The following is a 24,477-nucleotide window of genomic DNA, read 5'->3' as shown; positions in this document are numbered from 1 at the left end:
TTCTATTTTGGATCACCTGACCTAATAATTCCAGGGGCGCCTGGGTGGCTCAGTCGACGCAGTGCCTGGCTTCGGCTCAGGTCATGATCCCAGGGTCTGGGATCCAGCCCCACATCCGGCTCATTGCTCAGCGGGGAACTGCTTCTCCCTCTGCCTGCTGCTTCCCCTGCTTGTGCTCGCTCTCTCTCTTCCTCACAAATAAATCTTTTATTTAAAACAAAAAAAGGAAAGGAAGGAAAAGCATTCCAGAACTCACTGTAACAGCGCTCCTGGCTACAAAGGCCAGGGTAAGGCAGGCTGGTTTAAAGGCGCTGTCACCTGTGTTTCTGGGTGAATTAAATACCCAAATCCTTAAAAATAATAACGAAAAGAGAACAGCTGCATGTTATTCCACTGCAGGACTATGCAACTTTGTAATGAGAACTGGACACACCGAGATACCTCTGTAAATTGAAATGCTTCTCTGGTGAGTAATTACCAAGCATTCACCATTTATTTCCGAAACGAACGATACTGGTATCACTGTTTGTCTGCTTAACCGGAACATGCTATGGGGAGTATTTAACAACATTAATTTACTGCAGGGGAAAAAAGGAACATTCTGCTCTACATTTATAAATCACAACCAAGAGAAAAACAAAAAATAAACAACGAGAACTGCCGGGCTCTGGCTAACTCCTTGAGCCCTACCGAAACTCTTTAGATTCTCTTCTAAGAACCACTGCTGCCCTGGAGGGTGAAACGGAGAGACAGAGTCTAGCCTTGACCCCACTTTGGACAAACTGCCGTACTTCTCTACACATGCTTCCTGCCCTGTAAAACGGTAGAACGGAGACGGTAACAGTATGGATATCGGGGTCCCTGTGGGGACCGAATGAGACAATCCAATGTGTACTTCGATCTCTGCTAATATCCTGAACCTGTACTGGACTCACCCTTTTTCCCCACAGCCCTAAACTCCCCGTCCTATTCGATCGAAGCGCACTGCTTCCCAACGCCTGCAGGTTAAAGGTCACAGCCCCACGGCAGAGAATGAACAGGCCTCCCGTATCTTGCCCCTGCCTCGCCTTCCTTCTCTTTCACTCCACACCTGCCCACCCCCACTTGAAACTCTAGACACATCACACTGTTTAGGAGCTCCCTAAACACGCCGTGCTCCCCGGCACGCCACCCCTCTGCTTGTGTGTCTACCTTCCTGACCTCCCAACCGTTCACACGTTGGCTCTGGTTCGCGGACATCACTGCGACTCATCGAACTTTCTTCAGCCCAGGACCGACCATCTTGGATCCTGCTACGGAAGATGGGAGGCAGAACCCCACATGGTGGTGTACCAGTCAACCAAACTCACGCTCTTCCAAGACATCGCATACGAAAATGGTTCCCAGTTACCACGTCCACACCACAAGGCAGGCAGCAAAATACAGTGTGCACGTGAGTGACCTCCGCCTTCACAACAACTTCCCAAGCAGTCACTTCTGTATCTCCCACTTGAGAGATGGGAAAACAAAATGACGAGTAAAATGCCAACAGACACACAGGCTGAGACAGGGTGACTCCGTGGGAATCGGGGACGGTTACTCCAAAAAAGGTCCTACGACAGGAGCACTCTGGCCCAACACTCACAGGTGCTCGTGCTCGTCTACAGTAACAGCTCGGGCACGTGAGCGCGCCCCGGACAAGAGTCAGGAGAACTAGTACCATCCACCACTGAGTTTACGACATTATGTTCAGTATAAAATGAAAACACGAGACACACGCGGAAACCCTGCCATAGCTGAATTCAATGAAGAACAAACACTGCTTATTTTCACGTCACACGGAAGCTGGAAAAACATTTACATTTATTTTTGCCCCAAATCTAATGACTTCATGAGGAACTTCTAAAAGAAATCTAAAACATCATAAATCAATTGCTTAAAGTTCATAAAATCCAAAATCGTCATTTCCAAAGATAATTTCGCAGAGCTGTCCAAAACGTCCGTTTGCTCTCTCCAGTGCCCTCTACTGGACAGAAGATGAAAAGCACAGAAAAAATGAACCCACGAATGACGGTACACTTGGAATTTGCTGAATTAGATCTTCAGTGTTCTCAATACACACACACACACACGCACGCACACACACACGAGGTGACTGTAAAGGAAGGACTTGTTAACTTGTCTGTGGTAATCATTGCACAACGTATACATATCATCACATAATATACCTTAAAAAATCAGTGTGCAACCAGAACAGATAAAATTTTTATTTATCAATCATACCTCAATAAAGCTAGAGAAAAAAATCATTCCAAACTCTTCACTCACTACAAATAAAGTTTAAATATCTCCTCTTAGCCTAACGGAAAAATCCAGAAATCTATCAAAATCAGGGATCTCATGCACAGAAATCTACCCTGTTTTAAGACAGCTTTGCCACTGAGAAATTACTCGGATTCTTCATTAAGAGTCATAAAATTATACATTTGCTTTCACCCGGTGTACCAATGTGGGGAAAATATAACCTAAGATAATATCAATACTTTTTTTTAAGATTTTATTTATTTATTTGACAGACAGAGATCACAAGTAGGCAGAGAGGCAGACAGAGAAGAGAGAGAAGCAGACCCCCCGCTGAGCAGAGACCCCCCCCCCCCCGATGTGGGGCTCCATCCCAGGACCCGGACCCTGAGATCATGACCTGAGCTGAAGGCAGCGGATTAACCCACTGAGCCACCCAGGCGCCCTTCAATACATTTTTTAAAGTAAAAAAGGTCTCAGACCAGTGCTAATTGTAACAGCAGAAAGCCTGAAAGGGACTGGCCGGCCAGCTGTAGGAAAATGTACAAAATGTCTAAGCAATCTCGTTTCTCACTCTGACGTGTGTGTCAGGCTGGGATTGTGACGCACGGTCACGTGTGTTCTCATCTGACTCACACGTGTGAGGAAGGCAGAGGGTGCGGCCCCTGCTCCACAGACAAGGGGATTAAGGCTGGGAGGGTTAAGCTGTGCCCTCGGATCACTGAGTTACACACTCGCTGGGCCAAGGCCTGAACCCACGCTGCACACACTTGTCATTCTCCACAGCCCCTCTGCCAGGGCTTCCGAAACACAGAGCTTCCAAAAATGACAGAAGCCATCGCGACACGGGCAAGTATTTAAAAATGACCAATAAGAACGCTCAGCAACCTTAAATCGAGGTAATAATTCTAGATATTACAGCTTAGAGTTTTACACTCAACAAGAATTCTTTTTGGTTCTGAGCTTTACAGAAGCAGCCAAATGAGCCAATATAAAAATGGATACAGGACAGCATGTACTAAAAATTGTGGCCCTGCCAAAAGGGAAGTCTGGCCTTTGCCCCCAGTTCCTGGAAAGTAACTTCTAAACGCCTGGAAGTTCTTGCGTGAGAGCAGGTCTGCTATTCACGGTGGGCCCCTTGGACACAGCAGACCGCGAGGGGTTTCGGGGGAGGCAGTGGAGACAGAGTTCAGCCACACGGGCAGGGAGTCGGTCCCGGCTACGTACTGGCCCCAGCAGAAACTGGACGGTGAGGCTCAGATAAACCTCCTGGGTTGGCAACACCCAGGTGCACCGTCACATTATCGGTGCTGAGACGGCCGCACGTCCTGGAGAATGAATGAGTTCTTCCCAGACTCTGCTCTGTGCATCTCTCCCTTCGGCCAATTTTTCTGTTCCCCTTCCCAGCAACAGACCACAACCATGAGGATAACAGCTTTCAGGGAGTTCTGTGAGTCCTTCTTGCAAATTATCAAACCTGAGGGTGGTTTTCAGGAACCCCGCCCCCCAGCAAGACTTGCAATTGGTGTCAGAAGTGAAAGCAGTCGTGGGGACGATGCCCTCAGACCTTGTGGTTTATCGAATACCAGGCAGACCCAGAAAGAAATCGTTCACAGGAAAATAAAACGGTTCAATCTGACTCAAAATGAAAGAAACACAAATTAAAATCAGGTTATTATTTTTCACCTGTCAGGCTGGCAAGGTAACACCTGTGGGCTGCAAAGATATAGAGAAATCTCATCTCTCCTATAAGAATAAATAAAAATAACTTCAATTATCTATAGGACAATTTGGAAGTATCTATTAAAACTATAAAATCCCCTTTGATCCAGAAATTTCAACTTTATGAACTTATTCTTGAGACAAATTTATATAATATTCAAACACCTACATGTTAACCAGCAGGAGCCAAATACACTACGGGACACGGTCCTGGGCCACGACGCAAATGTGAAATCGAGGTGGGCAGGTCTCTATGCTGGCCCTGGAGAGCTATCGAGATAGAGGAGAAAAGCGGTCTGTAGACCTGCGAGTACAGAAAGATCCCAGCTGTGCAGCCAGAAACACAAAGTCAGGCCAAACGCAGGTGTGTTTGTCAAGCCAGTGAAACACCTGGAAAAACACTGCCGAACTGTAAACTGCGGCCTCCTCTGAAAAGGAGACTGAGGAAGAACAGGGACAGGAGCCGCGCTCTTCGGATTTTTTAAACACACGTCAACAGGGTATTAAGTTAAACCAACCTCAAAGGGAGGGTCAAATCAAGTTCCGTGTTTTCAAAGGGACGATCTGAGAAGCAGCGACTTGGGATGGGGACGGGCGTTAAGCCTCACACCGCACGTGCTGACCGATCACAAGCTCTACCCCCGAAACCGGTGATACGCTGTCTGTTCACTAGACCAAATTCAAATATTCAAAAATTTTTTAAATGCCTCCTTCACGTCAACGATGTGAAAGGGTAGAGCACGTGGGGGTAAGGACAGAGGACTTTTGAAAACTTCTTTGGGGAGTTTTGGGAAGGTGGTCTGAGGCCCCCACCTGCCTCATTCAGAGAGAGGCTGGGCGTAGGGGCCCACCTACCCCAAACCCCTGGAGAAAGGCTCTGGCGCAGCCCCTCGAGGAAGCTGCCGCCTATGCCCTGCACTCGGAGGGCATCACTGAGCAGTGCAGGGCTCCTGCCCCGAAGTCCAGACACCAAGGGAATGACCAGCTGCCTCAGCGAGTGAGCACGGCTGCCGGCGGGAATCGGCCCGTCCTCCTAGAATGAAGAACTCGGGAGTCTCCCGCGGGAGCGGACAGGGGTGTGGTGGCGAAGGTCTTCATGCAGACCAAGTGGGAACTACAGAGAACGGAGACGGACTTCAGAGAGATGAAGGCAGAGGCACGGGGCGCAGAGGAAGGAGAAAGCCACCATCGGAAGCACACGTCTCGGAGGACGCTTGGTCTGTGCAAGGAACTGGTCAGGGGCCGCCATGGACAATGTCCCCAAAGAAGCAATGACGGTGCTGCTGGGAGAAGAGTCAACTGTAGACCGAGGAGGGGAGAGCACAGAGAGAACTTTCTACTTCTCCCTCTCCTGCCTCCCCGTCCGTCCCCCAGAGTCTAGGCAGATCCAAAACAGCAGCTGGCAAACAGACCAGAGAGCACACAAGATGGAGGGTATTTCACCTCTGAATTAAGTCAGAAACTGAGTTTGTTAGTAAGACTAGATATATATTACACAAATTGGGCATTGTACTGCCAAATTAAGACTTTGTATCTTAGGGGCGCCGGGGTGGCTCAGCGGGTTAAGCCTCTGCCTTCTGCTCGGGTCATGGCCGCAAGGTCCCGGGATCGAGCCCCACAGTGGGCTCCCTGCTTGGCAGAAAACCTGCTTCCTCCTCCCTCTCTGCCCGCCTCCTTGCCTACTTGTGATCTCTGTCTGTCAAATAAATAAATAAAATCTTAAAAAAAAAAGAAAAAGAAAAAGTTTAATAGGCAAAATTAAATAAACGTTAAATTTGTTTTTTTTTTCAATTACCATTTGTTATAGTACGGGACCACCCTGTATAAAATTAGAGTCCTCATGTTTTAATCCATATATAACTCAAAACTAGCAAAAAATGGGAGATAGGGGACGCCTGGGTGGCTCAGTTGGTTAACCATCTGCCTTTGGCTCCGGTCATGATCCCAGGGTCTGGGATCCAGTCCCACATCCGGCTCCTTGCTCAGTGGGGAGCCTGCTTCTCCCTCTGCCTACCACTCCCCCTGCTTTTGTGCTCTCTGTCTCTCTCTCTCTCTTTCTCTCGCTCTATCTCTGGCAAATAAATAAATAAAATCTTTAAAAAAGAATGTGAGACAGTCTTATACGGCAGTATCATAAATAGTTTATAATTTATTTGATAATTAGATTTTTCTTGTTTTGTTCTGGGAGCATGGAGGGAAAGTAGGTCCTCATACTTTCTATTTCAAATCCTCAGAAAAGGTGAAAGGTACCACAGACCCACAGTCCCCCCACCCAGATCCACCACTTTCGCTCCACCACTACCTGGCATCCGTCCACGTGCGTGCACGCGAGCACACGCACACACACACGCACACACATGCCCTACAAGACACACACGTGTGCAGAATGAACCACTTGCATGTGGTCGGTACCATGACACTTTACCCTTAAATACTGTGAATGCATCTCCTAAAAAAGGCAAGACAGAACTGCAGAACTATAATACCAGTATCACAACAAAGGGAATTAATGAAGAGCCGATATTATCGACTTCAAAAAATCCGTTCCAAATACTCTCAAGTGTCCAGACAATGGCTTTTTCTCTTCAAGATCAAAGATTGTACGATGCATCTGATTATGTTTCATTTGTCTTTGTAAACCGTAGAACTGTCCTCACTCCACGTTTTGTTGTGTTTATGATGCTGACTATTTTATTTCTGGGGGCACCTCGGTGGCTCAGTCAGTTAAACGTCTGCCTCTGGTCAGAGGATCCGGGGGTTCTGGGATCAAGCCCTGCATCGGGCTCCCTGATCAGCGGGGAGCCTTCTCTGCCTCTCCCTCTGTTGCTCCCCCTGCTTGTTCTCCCGCTGCCAAATAAGTAAAATCTTTTTTTTTTTTTCAATTTAATTTTTTTTTAACGTAGGCTCCACACCCAACACAGGGCTTGACCTCACGACCCTGGGATCAAGAGTCACATGCTCTACGCACTGAGACAGAAAGCCACCCCAGACGTTGACTCTTTCTAGAGTCCGGCCAGTTGTCTCCAAGACTATCCCGCATTCTGGGTTTGTCTGACTGTTTCCCCACGATTAAATTCAGGCTCAATATGTTTGACACAGAAGTCTACAGATGATACTGCACACATCTTACCATACTCATCCTATCAGGAGGCACACAGGCTGATTTAACACAGATGACGAAGCTGAACTTGACTATGGAATCCCGGCACATCATCTCTTCCCGCCACATCATGTGTTCGCTAACTGGGAAGCTACACTGAGCTTTCACGTCCAAACACTTACTGGGATTTCCTTCACTCCATTTGTAAAGGTACATTTTATCCTTTGTAAAGAGCAAAACATCTGAAAGGGTATGTTCCCCCCAACTGATTTATTTTTGGCGCATCTAAGTGGGTTAGTTTGGGGGATGAAATTTTGAAACTATGTGACTATCTGTTCCCCAAAGGCATTTCACCCAATCCTTGCTTAAATCAATTATTACATGGGATTGAAAACAAGTGATTTTCTAATTTGATCATGGCTGCTATATTTATTACCTGAAAACTTTCTACAAAGACTTTCTCCTGTACTTCTTCTTTGTTCAGTAGCACAATGACTGTTTTTTTTTTAATTTGATACACTAGAATCCACATGCTCATTATATAACCACTGCGCTCATCTTCGATGCCCAAAGTGTCCCCAGTTTGGCTTGCGGGAAACTCTTTGAGCTGGTTCTTACGTCCTTTGGACATATCTCCGTCAGTCACTGAGGATCTACTTGCCCAACGAGATGTCCCAGGCCCACGTGACTCTCCTTTCCTCAACCCTGGAAGAAGTCACTTCTCCAAGAAGCCCTGGTTCCTTTAAGTGAAGGAGGACATTTAGGAAACCAGATTCGAGAGCTCACTACCTTTGTTTCTAGGCCTGTGGCATAACAAAGCATACATCTGTTCTTTGTCCCCAGATCCTGGCAGGGAGCTTCAAAAAACCTTGGCATTTTCTAAGTGCCAGAAGGGTCATTGTTATGCAAATGTGGTGACTGGAGTGGGGGGGTCCCTAAATAGCTTCAGGATGGGGGCTGGTCATCGGAAAGACCAACCACTCGGTGCAACTTTGGGCCAGCTGGATCTGCAGGGCAAGAAACAGGAAGGGAGGTCAGCTGGAGAACGAGTTCAGTCCATGGCCAATGATCTACTCAGCTGGGCCTATGCAATGAGACCCCAGTAAGAGTTCCGGAAGTGAAAGTTCAGCACAGCTCCATCAGCGAACACGGGGTGCAGCGGGACGGGGCGATGTGCCTGGATTTACAGAAACTCTTGAGTCTCTTCCCCATCCCTCTGCTCTCAGACCTTGCTCTATGTGTCTTTTCCACTGGTTGTTTCTAATTTGTATCTCTTAAAACTGTCATTGTGAGTGCTTTCGGTGAGTTCTGGGTCATTCCAGCAAGTCACCGAAACGGGGGATCACGAGACCCCCAAATTTATAACCAGTTGATCCAAAGTGCAGATGGCCCCCAACTGAGAGCTGCCAAGGGAAGTAGAGGCCGTCTCGTGCAGACCATGACCTAAGCCCGCAGTCTGAGGCTGACTCCAGGTGGTGTCGGAGTCAAACCCAACAGCAGGCCATTTGAACTGAACGGGGTGTTAGCTGGTGTCAGAGCATGAAGGGCTCTGGGGCGCCTGGCTAGTGCGTTGATTAAGCATCCAACTCTAGGTTTCGGCTCAGTCGTGATCTCACCATCATGAGATCGAGCGAGCCCATGGCAGCCCCGTGTCAGGCTCTACACCCAGCGTGGAGTCTACTTGAGATTCTCTCCCTGTCCCTCTGCCCCTCCTGCGCGTGCTCTTTATCAAATAAACAAATATATCTTTAAGGAAAAAAAAAAGAGTATGAAAGGTTCTTTCTGCAAACACAGCTACAAAATACTATTTACACACACACACTCAAATTATAAATGACAATAAACAGATTTTTTTTAAAAAATCAGATGTTCAGGTCAACTCCCAAATCAAATCCAATACCACATGACAATCACATTAATACACGTGAATCCACCTTACTAATTAATTTTTTTTGAGTCGGCTCCATGCCCAGTGCAGAGCTCAACACTGGTTCAAGCTCTCGACCCCGAGATTAAGACCTGAGCTGAAATCAAGAGTCGGATGCGTAACCACTGAGCCACCTGGGCGGCCCCCGCCTTACTGCTTTCCACAGCTGCACAACAGTATCTATACAGTGTGGAAAATTCATGCTTTTCCGACCAAGATCTGGCAGTTGTTCGCTACACATGCGTATAGCTAGCCCCGTGTGTTTGCTGTTTTGTACTTGTAAACCTGGATCTGCAAGGCAAATCACACCGGGCCTGCTGGATCGTACGTAAATGCACGAGAATTTGGTAGACTACCAAAACCCCCGCACAGGTTACACCACTCCAGACTCCCATCACCAAGCTACGCATACCTGTTCTCCCCGAGCCTCACCAGCTACGTGCACTGTCCAGTTTCTGAACATTTGCTGTTTTGGCAGGTGAGAAATCTAGGTCAGCGTGGTTTTAATGTGCATGTCCTTCATTTTAAGTGAATCTGAGCATTTTTTCATATGCTTAAAGACCATCTGTGCAACTTTTTTAGAGACTTGCCTATTCAGGGGGTTTGGACAATTTTTTCCATGAGGTTTCAGGTCTTTTTTCTTTCAACTTCTAAGAGCAATTTGTAGAGTAGAAAAATTAACTCCTTCTTTATTATATAAAAGGCAAATATTTTCCCCTCTTTATCATTTGTCTTTTGACTTGCAAAATCTTTTTTAAAAACCATTGCTAGGGGCGCCTGGGTGGCTCAGTGGGTTAAAGCCTCTGCCTTCGGCTCAGGTCATGATCCCAGGGTCCTGGGATTGAGCCCCGCATCGGGCTCTCTGCTCTGCAGACAGCCTGCTTCCTCCTCTCTCTCTCTGCCTGCCTCTCTGCCTACTTGTGATCTCTGTCTGTCAAATAAATAAATAAATAATCTTTAAAAAAAAAAAAAAAACCATTGCTAAATTCAATCTTTCATTGCTTCTAGATTTTTAAATTTATTTTAATTAACATATAATGTATTATCTGTTTCGGGGGTACAGGCCTGTGAGTCATCACTTACACACTTCACAGCGTTCACCACAGCACAAACCTTCCCCAGTGTCCATCCCCCAGCCACCCTACTGCTTATAGATTTTGAATCATACAGAAAACCTACCTCCAAGTTCAAAGTAATGCATCTAACTCAACTCTGTTATATATATATTTTTCAACACTGAGATCTCTTGACCCAGTGTAATTTATTCTGATATATGTAAGGAGCAGAGCCGATTTTAAATTTGCACAAGCAGCTATCAAGCTGCCAATATCATCTCTCTTAAAAGTGTGTCTTTCCCTCAAGGAAAAGAGATAACACCTTTTTATATACGAAATTCTCATAATTTTGGGGTCTATTCCTGAAATTTTACTCTGTTGCATGGATCTGTCTCAAAAGGAGCCAAAACAGTTTTAATTAGATACCTTGTAGTAAGTTTTAATATCTAGTAGGACTGGTTTTTCTCCTTACTATACCAAGGCTTTCCTCACCGCTCTCGCACGTTTATTCTTCCATATGAATCAATGAGGCTGGCTCCAGGAAAAAAAAAATAGAAGTTATTGAAACTTAATTTTTTAATGGGATTTCATCAAATCTGTGTATTAACGAGAAACGGCATCTTTAGAACAGAGTCACCATATCTAAAAACAAGAGGTGTGACTGTTCAAGGCATTTTTATATCTTTCAGGAATGTTTTCAGTTTTCATCAGAGATTTAGGACATTACTTTTTAGATTTATTTCTATATACTTATTTACCTTTTATATAGCTGCTGTAGAGGGGTTTTTCTCTTCCGCCAGGGCTCCTAACTGGTTATTGTTTGGAAATATATTATTATATCCTGTTACTTCACTGATTTCTTTCGTTTGAGGTTGTGTTAATTTTATCATTGATTTTCTGGGCTTTTTCCACGGTTTTACCTCCTTTGTTTCTAAAACGTATGCACTTGCTACATTTGTAGTAAGACATTCTCACTTCCCAAAACTCATACATAAATCGAGTCTATACAATTTTATGCTCTTGTGTGCACTACACTATTTCAATTTCGGATCACTGGAATCTGTGTCAAATCCTACCACCGTACATTCTCATGTTCATCCCGTCACGGCGACAATGACAAGCCAAACTAACATCTCCCGAACTCCTAGGCCCTCCACCTACGCTGATCTTAGCCCTGACAAACCAAGGTGCTGTCCCTAAACCCAACACAGCTCAGTCTCTGGGACAGGGAAGCACCTGTAAGAGAGATCCCCCTGGAATCCCCACACGATCTCTTCACGCTGCTCAACCCGTCTCTCCAGCCACAGCACTGAACAAAGCCCCTGTAACCATCTACCCTTTCCTCAGCTCCGGCCCTGGGATCCGCCCGTCCTCCTACAAGCTCACAGAAACATGGCAAAGAGTTGGGGCAGCTGAGCCAGGTAAGCGTCCAACTCTTGTTCAAGGCTTGGCTCATACTCTCAGGGTCCCGAGATCTAGCCCTGCTTCGGGCTCTGCCTGGGGCGTGGAGGCTGCCTGCTCGACAGCCTCTCTCTCCACCCACCCTCTTCCCCCGGCCCCGCTCGCACTCTCTCCTCTAAAAAAAATTAAAATTTTAAAAATTATTAAAAGATGGCAACGAAGTGTAACACTGTCAGGGAGGAGGCCAAGAAAGACGACTCAGATGGAGTCTGAGCGAGGTGGCAGCCAGCTGCAGGGTCCCAGCCGCCTCTCCCAGGGTTACGCTACCTTTTCTCTCTTCACGCAGCTCACGATCCTGCCGAGGTCCTCAACGTCAACGACAGAACTCAGATTCGGACGGTCTTCGGCACCAGACTCGTCCTCACTGGTGCTCTCACAGGGCTCTTCCTCCTGGAACATCAACATGTCAGAAACACACTGTTCAAAGTAGCAAAGCTCCCAAATTGTGAGTCCCTGGAGAGATGTGAGATATTTTAGGCCAGAGGTCAGCAAACCAAGCCCTGCAAGCGGAATGCAGCTGTCACTTTACACATCATCTGTAGCTACTTTTGTGACACGGTGGCAGGATTAACAGCTGCAACAAAAACCATCTGACCCATAAAGACGAAATATTTACCAGCGGGCCCTTTACAGAAAAAGTTTCCTGACCTCTGTCTGAGACACAGAAGCAACCAGGCTTAGTGATGAACTAATGCAGGAATGAGGAAAAGGAAGGACTTAAACATGGCTTTCAAGTTTCTTCTAGAAGTAATTGAGATGATGGTGCCATTCACTGAAATGAGAAAGATGGGGGGAGAAACAGACCAGGAGCAGAAATGGAAAGCTCCATTTTGAATGTGTAAAGTATGAGATGCCTCAGACATTCAAGCAGAGATTTTTAAAAAGGATGCACAGACCGGAACAAAATTCAGGGTAAAGCTCAGGGCTGGAAATATAAACCTGGGACTGGCCAGCACACAGACAGAACACAAGGCCACGAAACTGGATAAGCTCACCCAGGAAGAAAGTACCAACAAAGAGCTGCGCACCAAGCCCTGAAACACTGCACCATGTAGAGGCTGGAAAAGGGAGGACGATCCCAAGTGAAAAAGAAAGCAAACCACGAGAATGGTATCAAGAGTCAGGAGGAGAGTGATTCAAAGGAGTCAGAACCAAACACTGCTGAGAGGTCAAGTAAAATGAAGACAACACCATGTCCTGGGGCCTAGGAAAGAGCAGTCACTGTGGGGCAGAGAGCCAGTCCGGAGTGGGCGGGTGTGACCTGGGACTTCTGCTCCCAGGTGCCAGGTGGAGGACACTGAACACCCCTACTCTGGAAAATAACACAGGGGTGCCTGATGGCTCAGCTGATTGGGAGTCTGCCTTTGGCTCGGGTCATGGTCTGGAATCCTGGGATCGAGCCCTGCATCAGGCTCCCTGCTTGGCGAGGAGTCTGCTTCTCCCTCTGCCTGCTGTTCCTGAAGCCTGAGCGCGCTCTCTCTCTCTTCCACTCTCGTTCCATATCAAATAAATAAATAAAATATTCTTTAAAAAAAAGAAAAAACACTAAATAACAGAATATATTAATAGCACAATTTTAAATGTGTCACTGAGTTGGCAAACATAGGATGAATTCAAAGAGGACAAATATGAACTTAAAAGGGTGAGAGGTAAGCAAGAGACGGAGCTGAGAGTATCCGCCGGCCTCTAGAGAACCTGACAGCCAGACAGGACCAGGGAAAAGCAGGCGAAGTCGAGGAGATGATACGGGGAGGAGAGACTAACACAGAAGACCAAAGTCAAAGCTGGGACCCCACGAGGCTGCATTTCCCATATACAGATAAATTAGAAATAAATATTCTGTGCAAGAGAAGAAAGCAGAGAAGACAGGCAGAAAATTAGGGGGAAAAAACAGAGCAAAGAAAAGATAAAAGTATTTTTCAAAGCTTCTAAAGTTTCTGGGAGGGGTAGAAGAGAATCTTATAATAAAAATTCAGAATCAAATTAAATTGAAGTTCCCAAAAGCAATACTCTAACGAGAAGACAGTTGATCAATGTGGTCAATTTTCCGGGGAAAAAAGGAAATTTACTCCGAGCTAGAACTCTTCTCAGTGAAGCATCAGTCAACTCCGAGGGCACAATAAAGACATGCAGACATGAAAATTCTGAAAATTTCCTTCCAAAACAACCCTCCTCACACCCTAGAGAATGTGCTCCAAAAGGAGAGTCAACCAAGAAATAAGACAGAAGATACCAGAACCAGGGACTCCAACCCAGGAAGCCAGTTAACGAAAGGACTTCATCCGCACCAAGCCTCGGAGAACAGCCATGCATCCAAAACCATGGAGGAGAAAGGACTCGTGAGAACCCTCCAAGAAATCGATAAAAACTACAGGATACTGAGAGATAATCTTCCGTTCCACTAGAATTTTGGAACGAATCAGTGACAGTCACAGAGCAAAGCAGATGCAGCACTCTCTAAGGGAGGTTAAGTGTACAGGAATGAACACGCGACACCACAGGTCACAGAAGGGAGGGGGCGCGTGCACAGTTCGCATTTGGTCTGGCCAGAAAGTGTGATCCAACCACACAAAGAGAATGAGAGGAAGGGAAGTGATACCGTGTGTGTGTCCATGTGAGACAGAGAGAGAGATTTTGAACTGCTTTAAAAATCAGGAAATAGCAAGAAGAGCCTATTACTTAGGAATACAGAGGTAAATATCGGATGAAAAAGCTAGAATTAAAAATGATTGCCCTGGGAAAGTAAGAATTAGAATAAGGCAAGAGAGTATAGTTTTTAATTATAAGCCTAGAAGCACTATTTGAGGATTTAAACGACAAGTGTTACTTTTGATTAAAAAAAATTTTTTTATCTAAGTTTGTTTAAATGTTAAGATCCGAGGCTGATATCAGCAAAAATGGCAGAGTAGGTAATTCCACGGGCCTGTCCTCCCACAGAAACAACTAAAAGTTAAGATTTAACTCTGACTAATTCCCAGAGATCTGACAAAGGTTTGCAAGAACCAAGTAAACACTGACTCGAGAAAAAGGAAACTTGCGGTGCCTGAGTGGCTGTTGGTTGAGCGTCCAACTCTTGATGTGGGCTCAGGTCATGATCTCAGGGTCCTGGGATCAAGTCTCACAGCAGGCTCCGCACTCAGCAGGTAATCTGTTTCAAATTCTCTCTCCCTCTCCCTCTGCCCCTCCCCCTCCTCGAGCCCAGGCTCACATGCTCTCTCTCTAAAATGAATAAATAAATCTTAAAGAAAATCATCATATGAGCTTTCTGATATGAGGAATTTGAGAAGCAGGGCAAGAGGTTGTGGGGGGTAGGGAAGGAAAAAGTGAAACAAGATGGGATCGGGAGGGAGAAAAACCATAAGACGCTCTAAATCTCACAAAACAAACGGAAGGCTGTGGGCGGGTGCAGGGGTAAGGATGGGGCCGCTGGGGGATGGGTATTGGGGAGGGTGTGTGCTGTGGTGAGTGCTGCGAAGTGTGTAAGCCTGTTGACTCACAGACCTGCACCCCTGAAACAGATAATCCATATGTTAATAGAAATAAATAAATAAATCTAGCTATCTTTTTTAAAAAAGGAAACTTAGAAACACCACCCAAGGAAGTCTGTCACAACACCAGCTGAACACAAACTGAAGAAACAGATTTCAGAAACCATGCACAATAGACAGTTTTCACAAAGATGGTTTTCAAGTCACTAAACAAACAATTACAACCCAACAAACTACAAAAATAAACCCTGAGCAGGGGAAAGAATCTGATTTCCAGAGTTAACATATCACAATATTCAAAACTTTCAGCTTTCAACACAACCGGCACAAAGAAGGAATAAAACAGTCTGACCTACCCAAAGGAGAAATCGACCAAAATCATCCCTGAGGAAACGCAGACTTCCCCGATAAAGACTTCAAGTCAATAGCCTTAAAAATGCTCCAAGAGGGGTGCCTGGGTGGCTCAGTGGTTAAAGCCGCTGCCTTCAGCTCCGGTCATGATCTCAGGGTCCTGGGATGGAGCCCCCCATCGGGCTCTCTGCTCAGCAGGGAGCCTGCTTCCTCCACCCTCTCTCTGCCTGCCTTCTCCCTACTTGTGATCTCTGTCTGTCAAATAAATAAATAAAATATTAAAAAAAAAAAAAATGCTCCAAGAGCTGAAGGAACCCAGAATGACGTCCCAATAGAGAACGTCAACACAGACAGAAATTATAGAAAGGAAACAAAGAAATTCTTGCTCTGTAAAGTCTAATAACCGAGATAAAAATGTCATTAGAGGTCTCAGTAGCAGATCTGAGCAGATCTGAGCAGGCAGAAAAGCAAACAAGATCACGGATCAGCTGGAAACTGGCCGATCTGAAAACAAGTGTACCAGCACCTAGAAAAGGGGCACTCTGAAACGAGCAGTGCCTGCACGGGACCGAGGATGTACTGAACACCAACACACCGTATCCTTTACAACAGTTAATCGGTTCATCCTATGTATGTGCATTTTACCTCAATTTTCTTAAACAGGGTAAAAACATAGTAAGGACCAATGGGAGGGATGATAAGCAAACACAAGCAAAAAGACTAGCTAGAAAAGAGAACAGAAAATACAAACAGCAGCTGAAACATACAGAACGAAGGAAACATTTGTTTCTTACTTGCTTTTCCTGTTCCTTTGAACAGGATGATTCCAAGGCATGTGCATTAATCTACAGAACAATATAATGGGGGGGGGGGGGGAAGAGACGAACAAGAGACAGAAAGAGACCCAGAAAAAGAGAAAAAGCCCTTGATCCCAGAGCACACGGAGTGGCTTTGACAGGAGTCGGTCGGGCCCACGGTGTCCTGCGGCACAAGAGACGGGGAGGGAAGCGTTACAGGAGATCTCTGGCAGCATCCCGTGATAGCTGGAGGAACAAGCAGGGAGAAAAAGTACTGAACAGCCAGTCACCTGGGAGAGCAAGAAAGGGAACTTAAACAAGAACGCTGGACACTGCTGGGCAGGTCTGAGTGCACACACGGGCCTAGAACCCGGGTCAAGGAGCTCGCAGCAGGCAAACAGGCGGGCAAGTGGTAGATTTCAACCCGGTCTGGGGTTTGACCAGTCGGGTCAAAGGCAAGGCAACTGGAAGGCAAGGCAACTGGAGATCGTTCGTAAAAGAATGAGCATAAAACCCAAACTGGGTGAGGACAGAAGCAGCATAAGCAGTTTTCATTATCCAATGAAAAAGGCTTGGAACCAAAAGAATTTTAAAGTAGGACATGTGAGATCAGAGGCGAGGTCACGGGAACATGAAATTTCAGAGGTGACTGCGGAAGTGAGAGGCCAAGGTCAGCGAAGACAACGGCTGCTGGAGGTGAGCAGACACCTGGCAGACAGGACACTGCATCAGTCACCTGCACGAACGGCTTTTCCCCAGGGGGAAAGGACAGGAACATGGTGGAGAGAAAGTGAGTCAGAAAGTAAAGTGGTTCCTGAATGACCCAAGTGAGCAGGTGACCAAAGGCAGACAGACGGCCGTGACAACAGCGGCAGAGGAACGTCGGGTGACGTGAGCTTCCGAGGAATGAGGGTCCCTGAACAAGGACCAGAGACATGTTTAGAAAGTGAGGGACACAGAGAGAGGAATCTAGGGTGACGGGCAGCCTTCCAGTCTGAGTGATAATGCAGCCGTCCAGTGAGAGAGTCGGGATGAAGACATGCTTGGGGGACACGAGGACGGGACACACGTAACCTCAGCCTCAGCCTCCCACCCGCCAGCTACAGGAGAAGCCCCGCTAGCTGGGCCGTGTGTCCCGCGCGACCGCTGCAGCAGAGAACCGGGAGGGCGCGGCGCCCACCTGGCGGCCCTGGGAAGACCCGTGCCCTCGCAAACGCCGCCGCAGAGCCGCATCTTCCTTCTAACCAGAAGCCAGGGAAGGCGTTTCTCGGGGCAGAGGTGAGGCCCAGCGAGCATCCCTATGCACAGGACAGCAGCGAGACCCAGACACGGGCTGCGTACCGCGGACGAGTCACACTGGCCTCTCTTGCAGCTGCCGTCACAGGGCTTCTTCTCTCCTTTCTCAAGTGACTGCAGCCGAGTGAGGAACTTGGTCTTCCAGGCTCTGAAGTCCGCTTCGATGCTGCCGTGTTTGCTGTTAGCCACGTCACAGTCCCCCTCCCCTCTCGCCACCACACGGTGGGCACCAAGCATCCAGAGCCACTTGTCAACATTCTTGCCAACCTGCGAGAAGACAGAGGAGCTAAGTCGCAGTCCTCGACATCACAGGCTGGGAGCTGGCCCTGCAAAAGGCCCGAGTTCCTCCGGGACGCCGTCACCGACCCCGTCACCGACCCCGTCACCGATCCCATCACTGGCTGCTGCCGGAAGAGGAACTTGGCCCAAACGGGCCCTCCAGCCCCAGCTACAACCTACAAACACTACACTGGCTACCGCTGACAGAACCACCAAAAGACTCGTTACGAATCAAGGGACAAACCCTTTTACCAGGGTAACGGTGGCTGCCGTAAAAGACTGAACACTGCTATTCTAAGTCACGGTCAGAATAAAGTAACTCGTTAGCAAAATAACTTTGTCCCAAAAGGCAGCAAAGCCTGTTTTAATAACAAAGGGCAACGCAGTCCCTCTGGCCAGACTCAGACCTGACCAGCTCCGCACTCTGACGCGCTGCAGGCGGCAGCGGCTGAGCTGACTCGGGGGCTACCGAGCAGCACGGTAGGAGTTCAAAATCCGAACAGGCTTCCTGAGGGGCCGGGCATTACACGGAACATGTACATGCCTGAACTGAACCAGTCTGGAGTCTACGTCCTTCGAAAATATGGTCAGAAACACACACCTTGATACAACAACTGAGCGAAAACAAGCTTACGGAAAGATCTCCATGTCCACCTTCATCTATCCGGGAAAGGTGGGCCAGGCGGGGCCCATGTTGGGAAGAGGTACATGTACAAAAGTTCTAGTAACTGTTAAGAACCACAAGAAAGAGAGATGCTCTGTATTTTTTTTTTCTCGATTATTTAAAGCATAGAGAACAGGGCACCTGGGTGGCTCAGTTAAGCCTCTGCCTTCAGCTCAGGTCATGGTCTCAGGATCCTGGGATCGAGCCCCACATCGGGCTCTCTGCTCAGCAGGGAGCCCGCTTCTCCCTCCCCCTCTGCCTGCCTCTCTGCCTATTTGGGATCTCTCTCTCTGTCAAATAAATAAATAAAATCCTTTTAAAAATAAATAAATAAATAGAGTATACAGAACAGACTGCCAAAAAAAAGGATCCGAATTAACTTCATTTAGAAAAAAGATCTAGGAAAACAAAACAATGTTTTATTACTTAAAAGACAGTGAATGTCTTTCTTCTACTTCCCTTTAAAAATTAATGACTAAAGCAAAATAAGTCATCGGGGAGAAAGACAATTATCATATGATCTCCCTGATATGAGGAAGTGGAGATGCAACGAGGGGGGCTTGGAGGGTAGAAAAAGAATAAATGAAACAAGATGGGATCAGAAGGGAGACAAACCGTAAGAGATTCTTAATCTCACAAAACAAACTGAGGGTTGCCGGGGGAAGGGGTTTAGGGAGACGGTGGCTGGGTTATGGACATGAGGGAGGGAATGTGCTATGGTGAGTGCTGTGAAGTGTGTAAACCTGGCGATTCACAGACCTGTACCCCTGGGGATAATAATACGTTATATGTTAATAAAAAAAAAAAAGAAAGAAAAAAAAATCAATGACTAAAAGACAATGAGCTCAACTGTATTCAGGGTTAGCTTGAGCCATAAAGTTTCTTCAGCAACAGAACAGGCGGCTGAGAAAGTCCAGAGAATCAGTGATCTTCATCCCCAAGGTCCTGCCTGGGGACGGCACACTGAACACGACGGCCATGAACCCAGGCCACTATGACACCAGACAATAGGAGGTATAAGCATTTTATTCAATAAAAATTTACTTGAGAGGGCGCCTGGGTGGCTCAGTGGGTTGGGCCACTGCCTTCGGCTCAGGTCATGATCCTAGGGTCCTGGGATCGAGTCCCGCATTGGGCTCTCTGCTCGGCAGGGAGCCTGCTTCCCTCTCTCTCTCTCTGCCTGCTTCTCTGTCTACTTGTGATCTCAGTCTGTCAAATAACTAAATAAAATCTTTAAAAAAAAAAAAAAAAACTTACTTGAGAACGTACTGCACCCCACGCATGGGTACATATATGCAGCATTTCCCCCCAAAGAGAGTAACACAGGAAGTTTATTAAACACCAAAGTCTGGGGACGACGTCACATACACATGCAAATGTGTGTGCGTGTGAATTTTTTTTTAATTACAACAGAGAATTTATCCCCATATTTCAACACATACCTACCTTGTTGAAGTGGCTTGCATAGGCAGAATTTCCCAGGCCAAATACAGCGTACCTCATACCCTTCAGGTAAGTTTTGCCAAATCGAAAGTCACTGGCTGCTTCCTCCAACCACTTGCAGAACCACTCTGCACTTTCAGTGGGTCGACCGTCAGTGTATGTAGCAACCACGAAGGCACAAACGTTTTTACTAGCAACCTAACAAGAAAGTAATTATTTCAGAATATTTAACATACAACTTATCAGTAAAAAAAATTCCTTTTTGAAATGCTGACAACCATGGGCGCCTGGGTGGCTCAGTCGTTAAGTGTCCGCCTTCGGCTCAGGTCATGATCCCAGGATCCCGGGATCGAGCCCCGCGTCAGGCTCCCCGCTCAGCGGGGAACCTGCTTCTCCCTCTCCTACTCCCCCTGCTTGTGTTCCCTCTGTCGCTGTGTCTCTCTGTCAAATAAACAAATAAAATCTTTTAAAAATAAATAAAATTAAATTAAAATGCTGACATTAACATGAATACTAATCTCTAAGGACAAAGGTGCTTTCAAAACATTATTCATTTTCAAAAGTGAAAGAAAACAAAGCAAGGACACCTTGCATGGGAAGAAAACCCAGTCTCTTGCTCCTGCCAATATACTCCCCGGGGCCCCTAACTACATGCTCCATTCCAATTCCCAAGCAGTAGTTCCTATGGTCTCCAGTTGTCATACAGGAACAAAATCCAAATCAGGAAAAAAACACAGGAAGAGATCTTTAAAATTACCTAAAAAATTAAAGCAACAAAACTTTTTAAATGTCAAGTAACTTATTCACTTGGTGCCGTCATCTGCGTGGGGAAATAAAATACCCCTCCATCCTGCCGGCTATGGTTTCCATCTCTTTGAATGCACCTTAGAAATTATAAGTCACGAGGTGTGTTATAAGCAATCCATCATTAATAATAAAGTCTCAAAAGCTGCTAATAATTTTTCACAAGTAATTTTGAGCAGATTCAAGCTCGCTCATTTGCACTCCACTATTCTCTTACAGCAGAAAGAAATGGACACAGTTGGGCTATGCACAGCTCCCAAACGATGTCCCACCGGCCCAGTCCGGCTCACGGCTTGTTCTGTTCTGTCTTCATACAGCGTTATCGGGACACAGCTACACTCACTCATTATATATTGCCCACGGCCACACAAAAGCTGATGTTTACCATCTGGTCCATTCTAAGAGAAGATCATCGACCCCTGCTCTACGAGCTTCAGAATCATCTGGAGCACCTGTCAAATTACCGTCCCACGCCGAGGGCTGGGCTGCATTTCTAGCAAGTTCCCAGGAGATGCTGATACCGCCCATTCAAGGACCACACTCAGAACCCCTACTGTAAGGAAACTCCCTTGAGCATGACTAAAAGGAAGGGGATTTCTCAGGTGAAGAAATTACACCCATGTAGATGTTAAGTAACGCACGATGTCACACAGGTAATAAGAGATTTCTCTGACTTCAAAATCCATACTCCTTCTGCTACCCAAGCGGCTCCTGACCTCTTAGCTCACACGTGGTTCATGGCCCAGCACATGCCACCAATCACCTTCGCTCGACCATGAGATCAGTAGCAGGAGGGAGGAGGGAACATCTTACCACCACCCTTGCCCACCCTTCCTCCTGCCACAGGAAAGACCGCACGCCAGAGGGACGGGTCCCACACCACACACTCAGCACCTCTGACGCTGCAAACTCAACCAACTCAAATTCCTTAGCATGAAAATTAAATTTGTTCTGAAAATTCTATTTATGCCGGAACCCAGGAGGTCAATCCCATTTGAGAGTCTGGACTGAAGGAAAACATTACCCAATCACCAACCTCCTCTACTAGATGATCATCTGGGTCATAGTCTTTCAGATCGACAACCGTCACAGGCAGATCTAGGGAGGTAACTGCCTCAGCAAGACTTGCTGCAAATCCCTAGTAGAGAAAAAAAGGAAAAAAATCACATAAAGTCCTCAAGAAGCTAACTGAGCAAACACAGTCTTCACTTACGCTGTCAAAGGAACAAGGCATTTATCGTGAGGAGCCTTTCCACTGACGAACGTTTAGCATCAGAAACAAAAACACTACTCTCACTTCTCCCGCTTCCACAATCGGCCGCTCGGCTGCGCGGTCTGCACGGACACATCTGGGACAAAATCTAAACGGGCTTTTGGCGCCTTGCGCCGCTAGGATAGACACCAGGTGATAAGAAATCCTGAAGGGGGTGGAGGGCGCCTGGGTGGCTCAGTGGGTTAAAGCCTCTGCCTTCGGCTCAGGTCATGATCTCAGGGTCCTGGGATCGAGCCCCACATCGGGCTCTCTGCTCAGCGGGGAGCCTGCTTCCTCCTCTATTTCTGCCTGCCTCTCTGCCTACTTATGATCTCTGTCTGTCCAATAAATAAATAAAATCTTTAAAAAAAGAAAGAAAGAAAGAAATCCTGAAGAGGGACGAGAAGGTGACACGGGAGAAACGTGACACAGTCCTGGAAGACAAAAATCAAACAGAAGCAGGTTGACAGGGAGCAGAAAGCCCGAGGGGAGAGTCCATGTCCCCGATAGAACCCTGGAGAGACTCTGGGCTCAGAAACAGCCGCGACAGTGAGCCGGGACGGAGGCCCAGGGCACAGAGGAACTGAGCAGCAGGCAGTCTGGAGACGGGACAAACACACTCCAAGCCCAGGCAGCCCTTCGCCCCCCGACAGACACCCGCTGGCTCTTCTCCGGACAAAATGAACCCGGTGTCTGGGAAAACCTGTAGCCACATGGTGGACTTGTGCGCACCCTGAAAAACATGTTCATACTTTTCACGTAAGTAGACTAACCGTAGGCTCCCCACCTCCCAGGATGAAAGCGAGGCGCACCGAGCATCTGTTACTTTAGCGGGCGTCTCCCATGCAGACTCTGTCCCGGGCGGAGTCACCCAACAGTGACAATGCGCGCACAGTCCCTGCGGCGGGGAGCGCACGTTCTAGCGGGCAGAGACTGAGCAGACGTGGAAATGAGAAAAGACACGGTCAGGTGGTAACCAGTGCTAGGAAGAAAATAAGTCAGGGTAAGGGGGGAGAACGCAGGGAAGGACAGTACGGGGACATTTGTTATTTTACACAGGGACGGTCAGGACGGGTGTGTAAGATAAAAAATAAATAAATATTCAGTCTTTCTCCCTAGTTCCTGGCACGAAGCTCCTAAAACACTTGGCACTTCCTGGGTTCGGTGAGCGAATGAGAGAACTCAGGGGGAGGCAGGTCCCAGGAAGCTCCAGGCAGGGGGCTAGTCACCACAAAACCAACTATGTGATTAAAGGCTTAGAACTTTCAGCACCGTTGCTCTCAGTGAGTTCAATCGCCCATGGCCTAGGATTTGAAATGTCCCGTAAAACCCCTAAATGATAGGACTCGGGGAGTCTGTGGGTGCTGCTGTGCTGAAGCCATGGCGGGCACAGAGTGCGCGTGAAAGCTCCAAGCCACCGTTCCCGCCAAACCTTGCCCTATGCGTGTCTACCATTGTCTGCGTCTGCCTTGTATCCTTCCTAAAACTGGGAAGTCCGGCAATTTCCCGATTCTGTGACTCCTTCTAGGAAACAATCAAACCTAAGGAGAGGACCGCGGGGTCGACTTTATAGCTGGTCCAGTCATAAGCACAGGTGGCCCCTGGGACTTGGGACTGGCAACTGAAGCGGAGACAACCATGCAGACTGCGTCCTTACACTGTGGAGTCTGACGAAAACTCTGCGTAGTTCGTGTCACAACCGGACGGCCAGTGTGGAGAAACGACACGTATGTGGTGCGACAGACTTGAGCCGAGCCTGAAGCACATGGGAGACAAGCCACGAGGCTACCCCACGCAGAGCAAAGGGAACGTGAACAGGCCCACAGGAGGGAGCAGGCTTGGCAAGGAGGTCAACGGGACTGGAGACGTGAGGACCAAGGACAAGAGGTAAAAGGGACGGTGGAGAATCGGGGGCAAGGGTCTCCGGCCACTGGGAGGGCTTGGATTCACTCTAAGTGAACGAGGTCACTGCAGGGTATTAAGCTGAAGGGAACGTGATGTCACTGAAGTTTTCGAAGTCCCCGAGCTGCTGGGCTGAGAGGACACTGAGGCCAGGGGAGGGGCTGAGCAGCACTGAATGAAGGGGACCGGCCAGCAGGGAGGTGACCGCAGTGATCCAGACAAAGGCAGAGGCTGCCGTGAGCCAGAGTGCTGAGAAGCGACTGGCATCTGGATCCATTCTGAAAGTAGAACGAACAGCATTTGCTACAAATGGCATGGGGGTAGCAGGAAAAAGATGAGAATTCAAAAACTTGTTGTTGTTTTAACTAGTCAACTAGAAACGACTGGAAAGATGAAGTTGCCGTTTACTGAAATGGTAAGGGTTCTCCATGGGGGAAAAAAACATGGGAGTTCACTGGGACACCTGGGCGGCTCAATCGGTTAAGCCTGTGCCTTCAGCTCAGGTCACGATCCCAGGGTCCTGGGATGGAGCCCCAAGTCAGGGTCCTTGCTCAGCAGGAAGCCTCCTTCTCCCTCTGCCTGCTGCTCCACCTGCCTGCACTCCCTCTCTCCCTCTCTCTGACAAATTTTTTTAAAAGGGGGGAGTTCAGCTGAAG

General features: G+C 47.4%; 1 protein-coding gene across 1 annotated transcript in view; it reads right to left on the bottom strand.

The window, feature by feature from the left end:
* The window catches only part of LOC123934211 (S-adenosyl-L-methionine-dependent tRNA 4-demethylwyosine synthase TYW1-like), a 200,662-nt gene that overhangs the window by 171,140 nt on the left and 5,045 nt on the right, over positions 1-24,477 (bottom strand). The window contains exons 4-7 of the mRNA XM_045994245.1: positions 21,704-21,805; positions 19,867-20,061; positions 17,523-17,744; positions 11,813-11,935 (exon numbers count right to left, since the gene is read on the bottom strand). Coding sequence (XP_045850201.1) covers positions 11,813-11,935; positions 17,523-17,744; positions 19,867-20,061; positions 21,704-21,805 — 642 coding nt within the window. The remainder of the gene's footprint in view (positions 1-11,812; positions 11,936-17,522; positions 17,745-19,866; positions 20,062-21,703; positions 21,806-24,477) is intronic.

Source organism: Meles meles, chromosome 21, assembly GCF_922984935.1.
Source record: "Meles meles chromosome 21, mMelMel3.1 paternal haplotype, whole genome shotgun sequence".
Classification (NCBI taxonomy): Eukaryota; Metazoa; Chordata; class Mammalia; order Carnivora; family Mustelidae; genus Meles; species Meles meles.
This window is presented reverse-complemented; position numbering and strand designations above follow the sequence as displayed.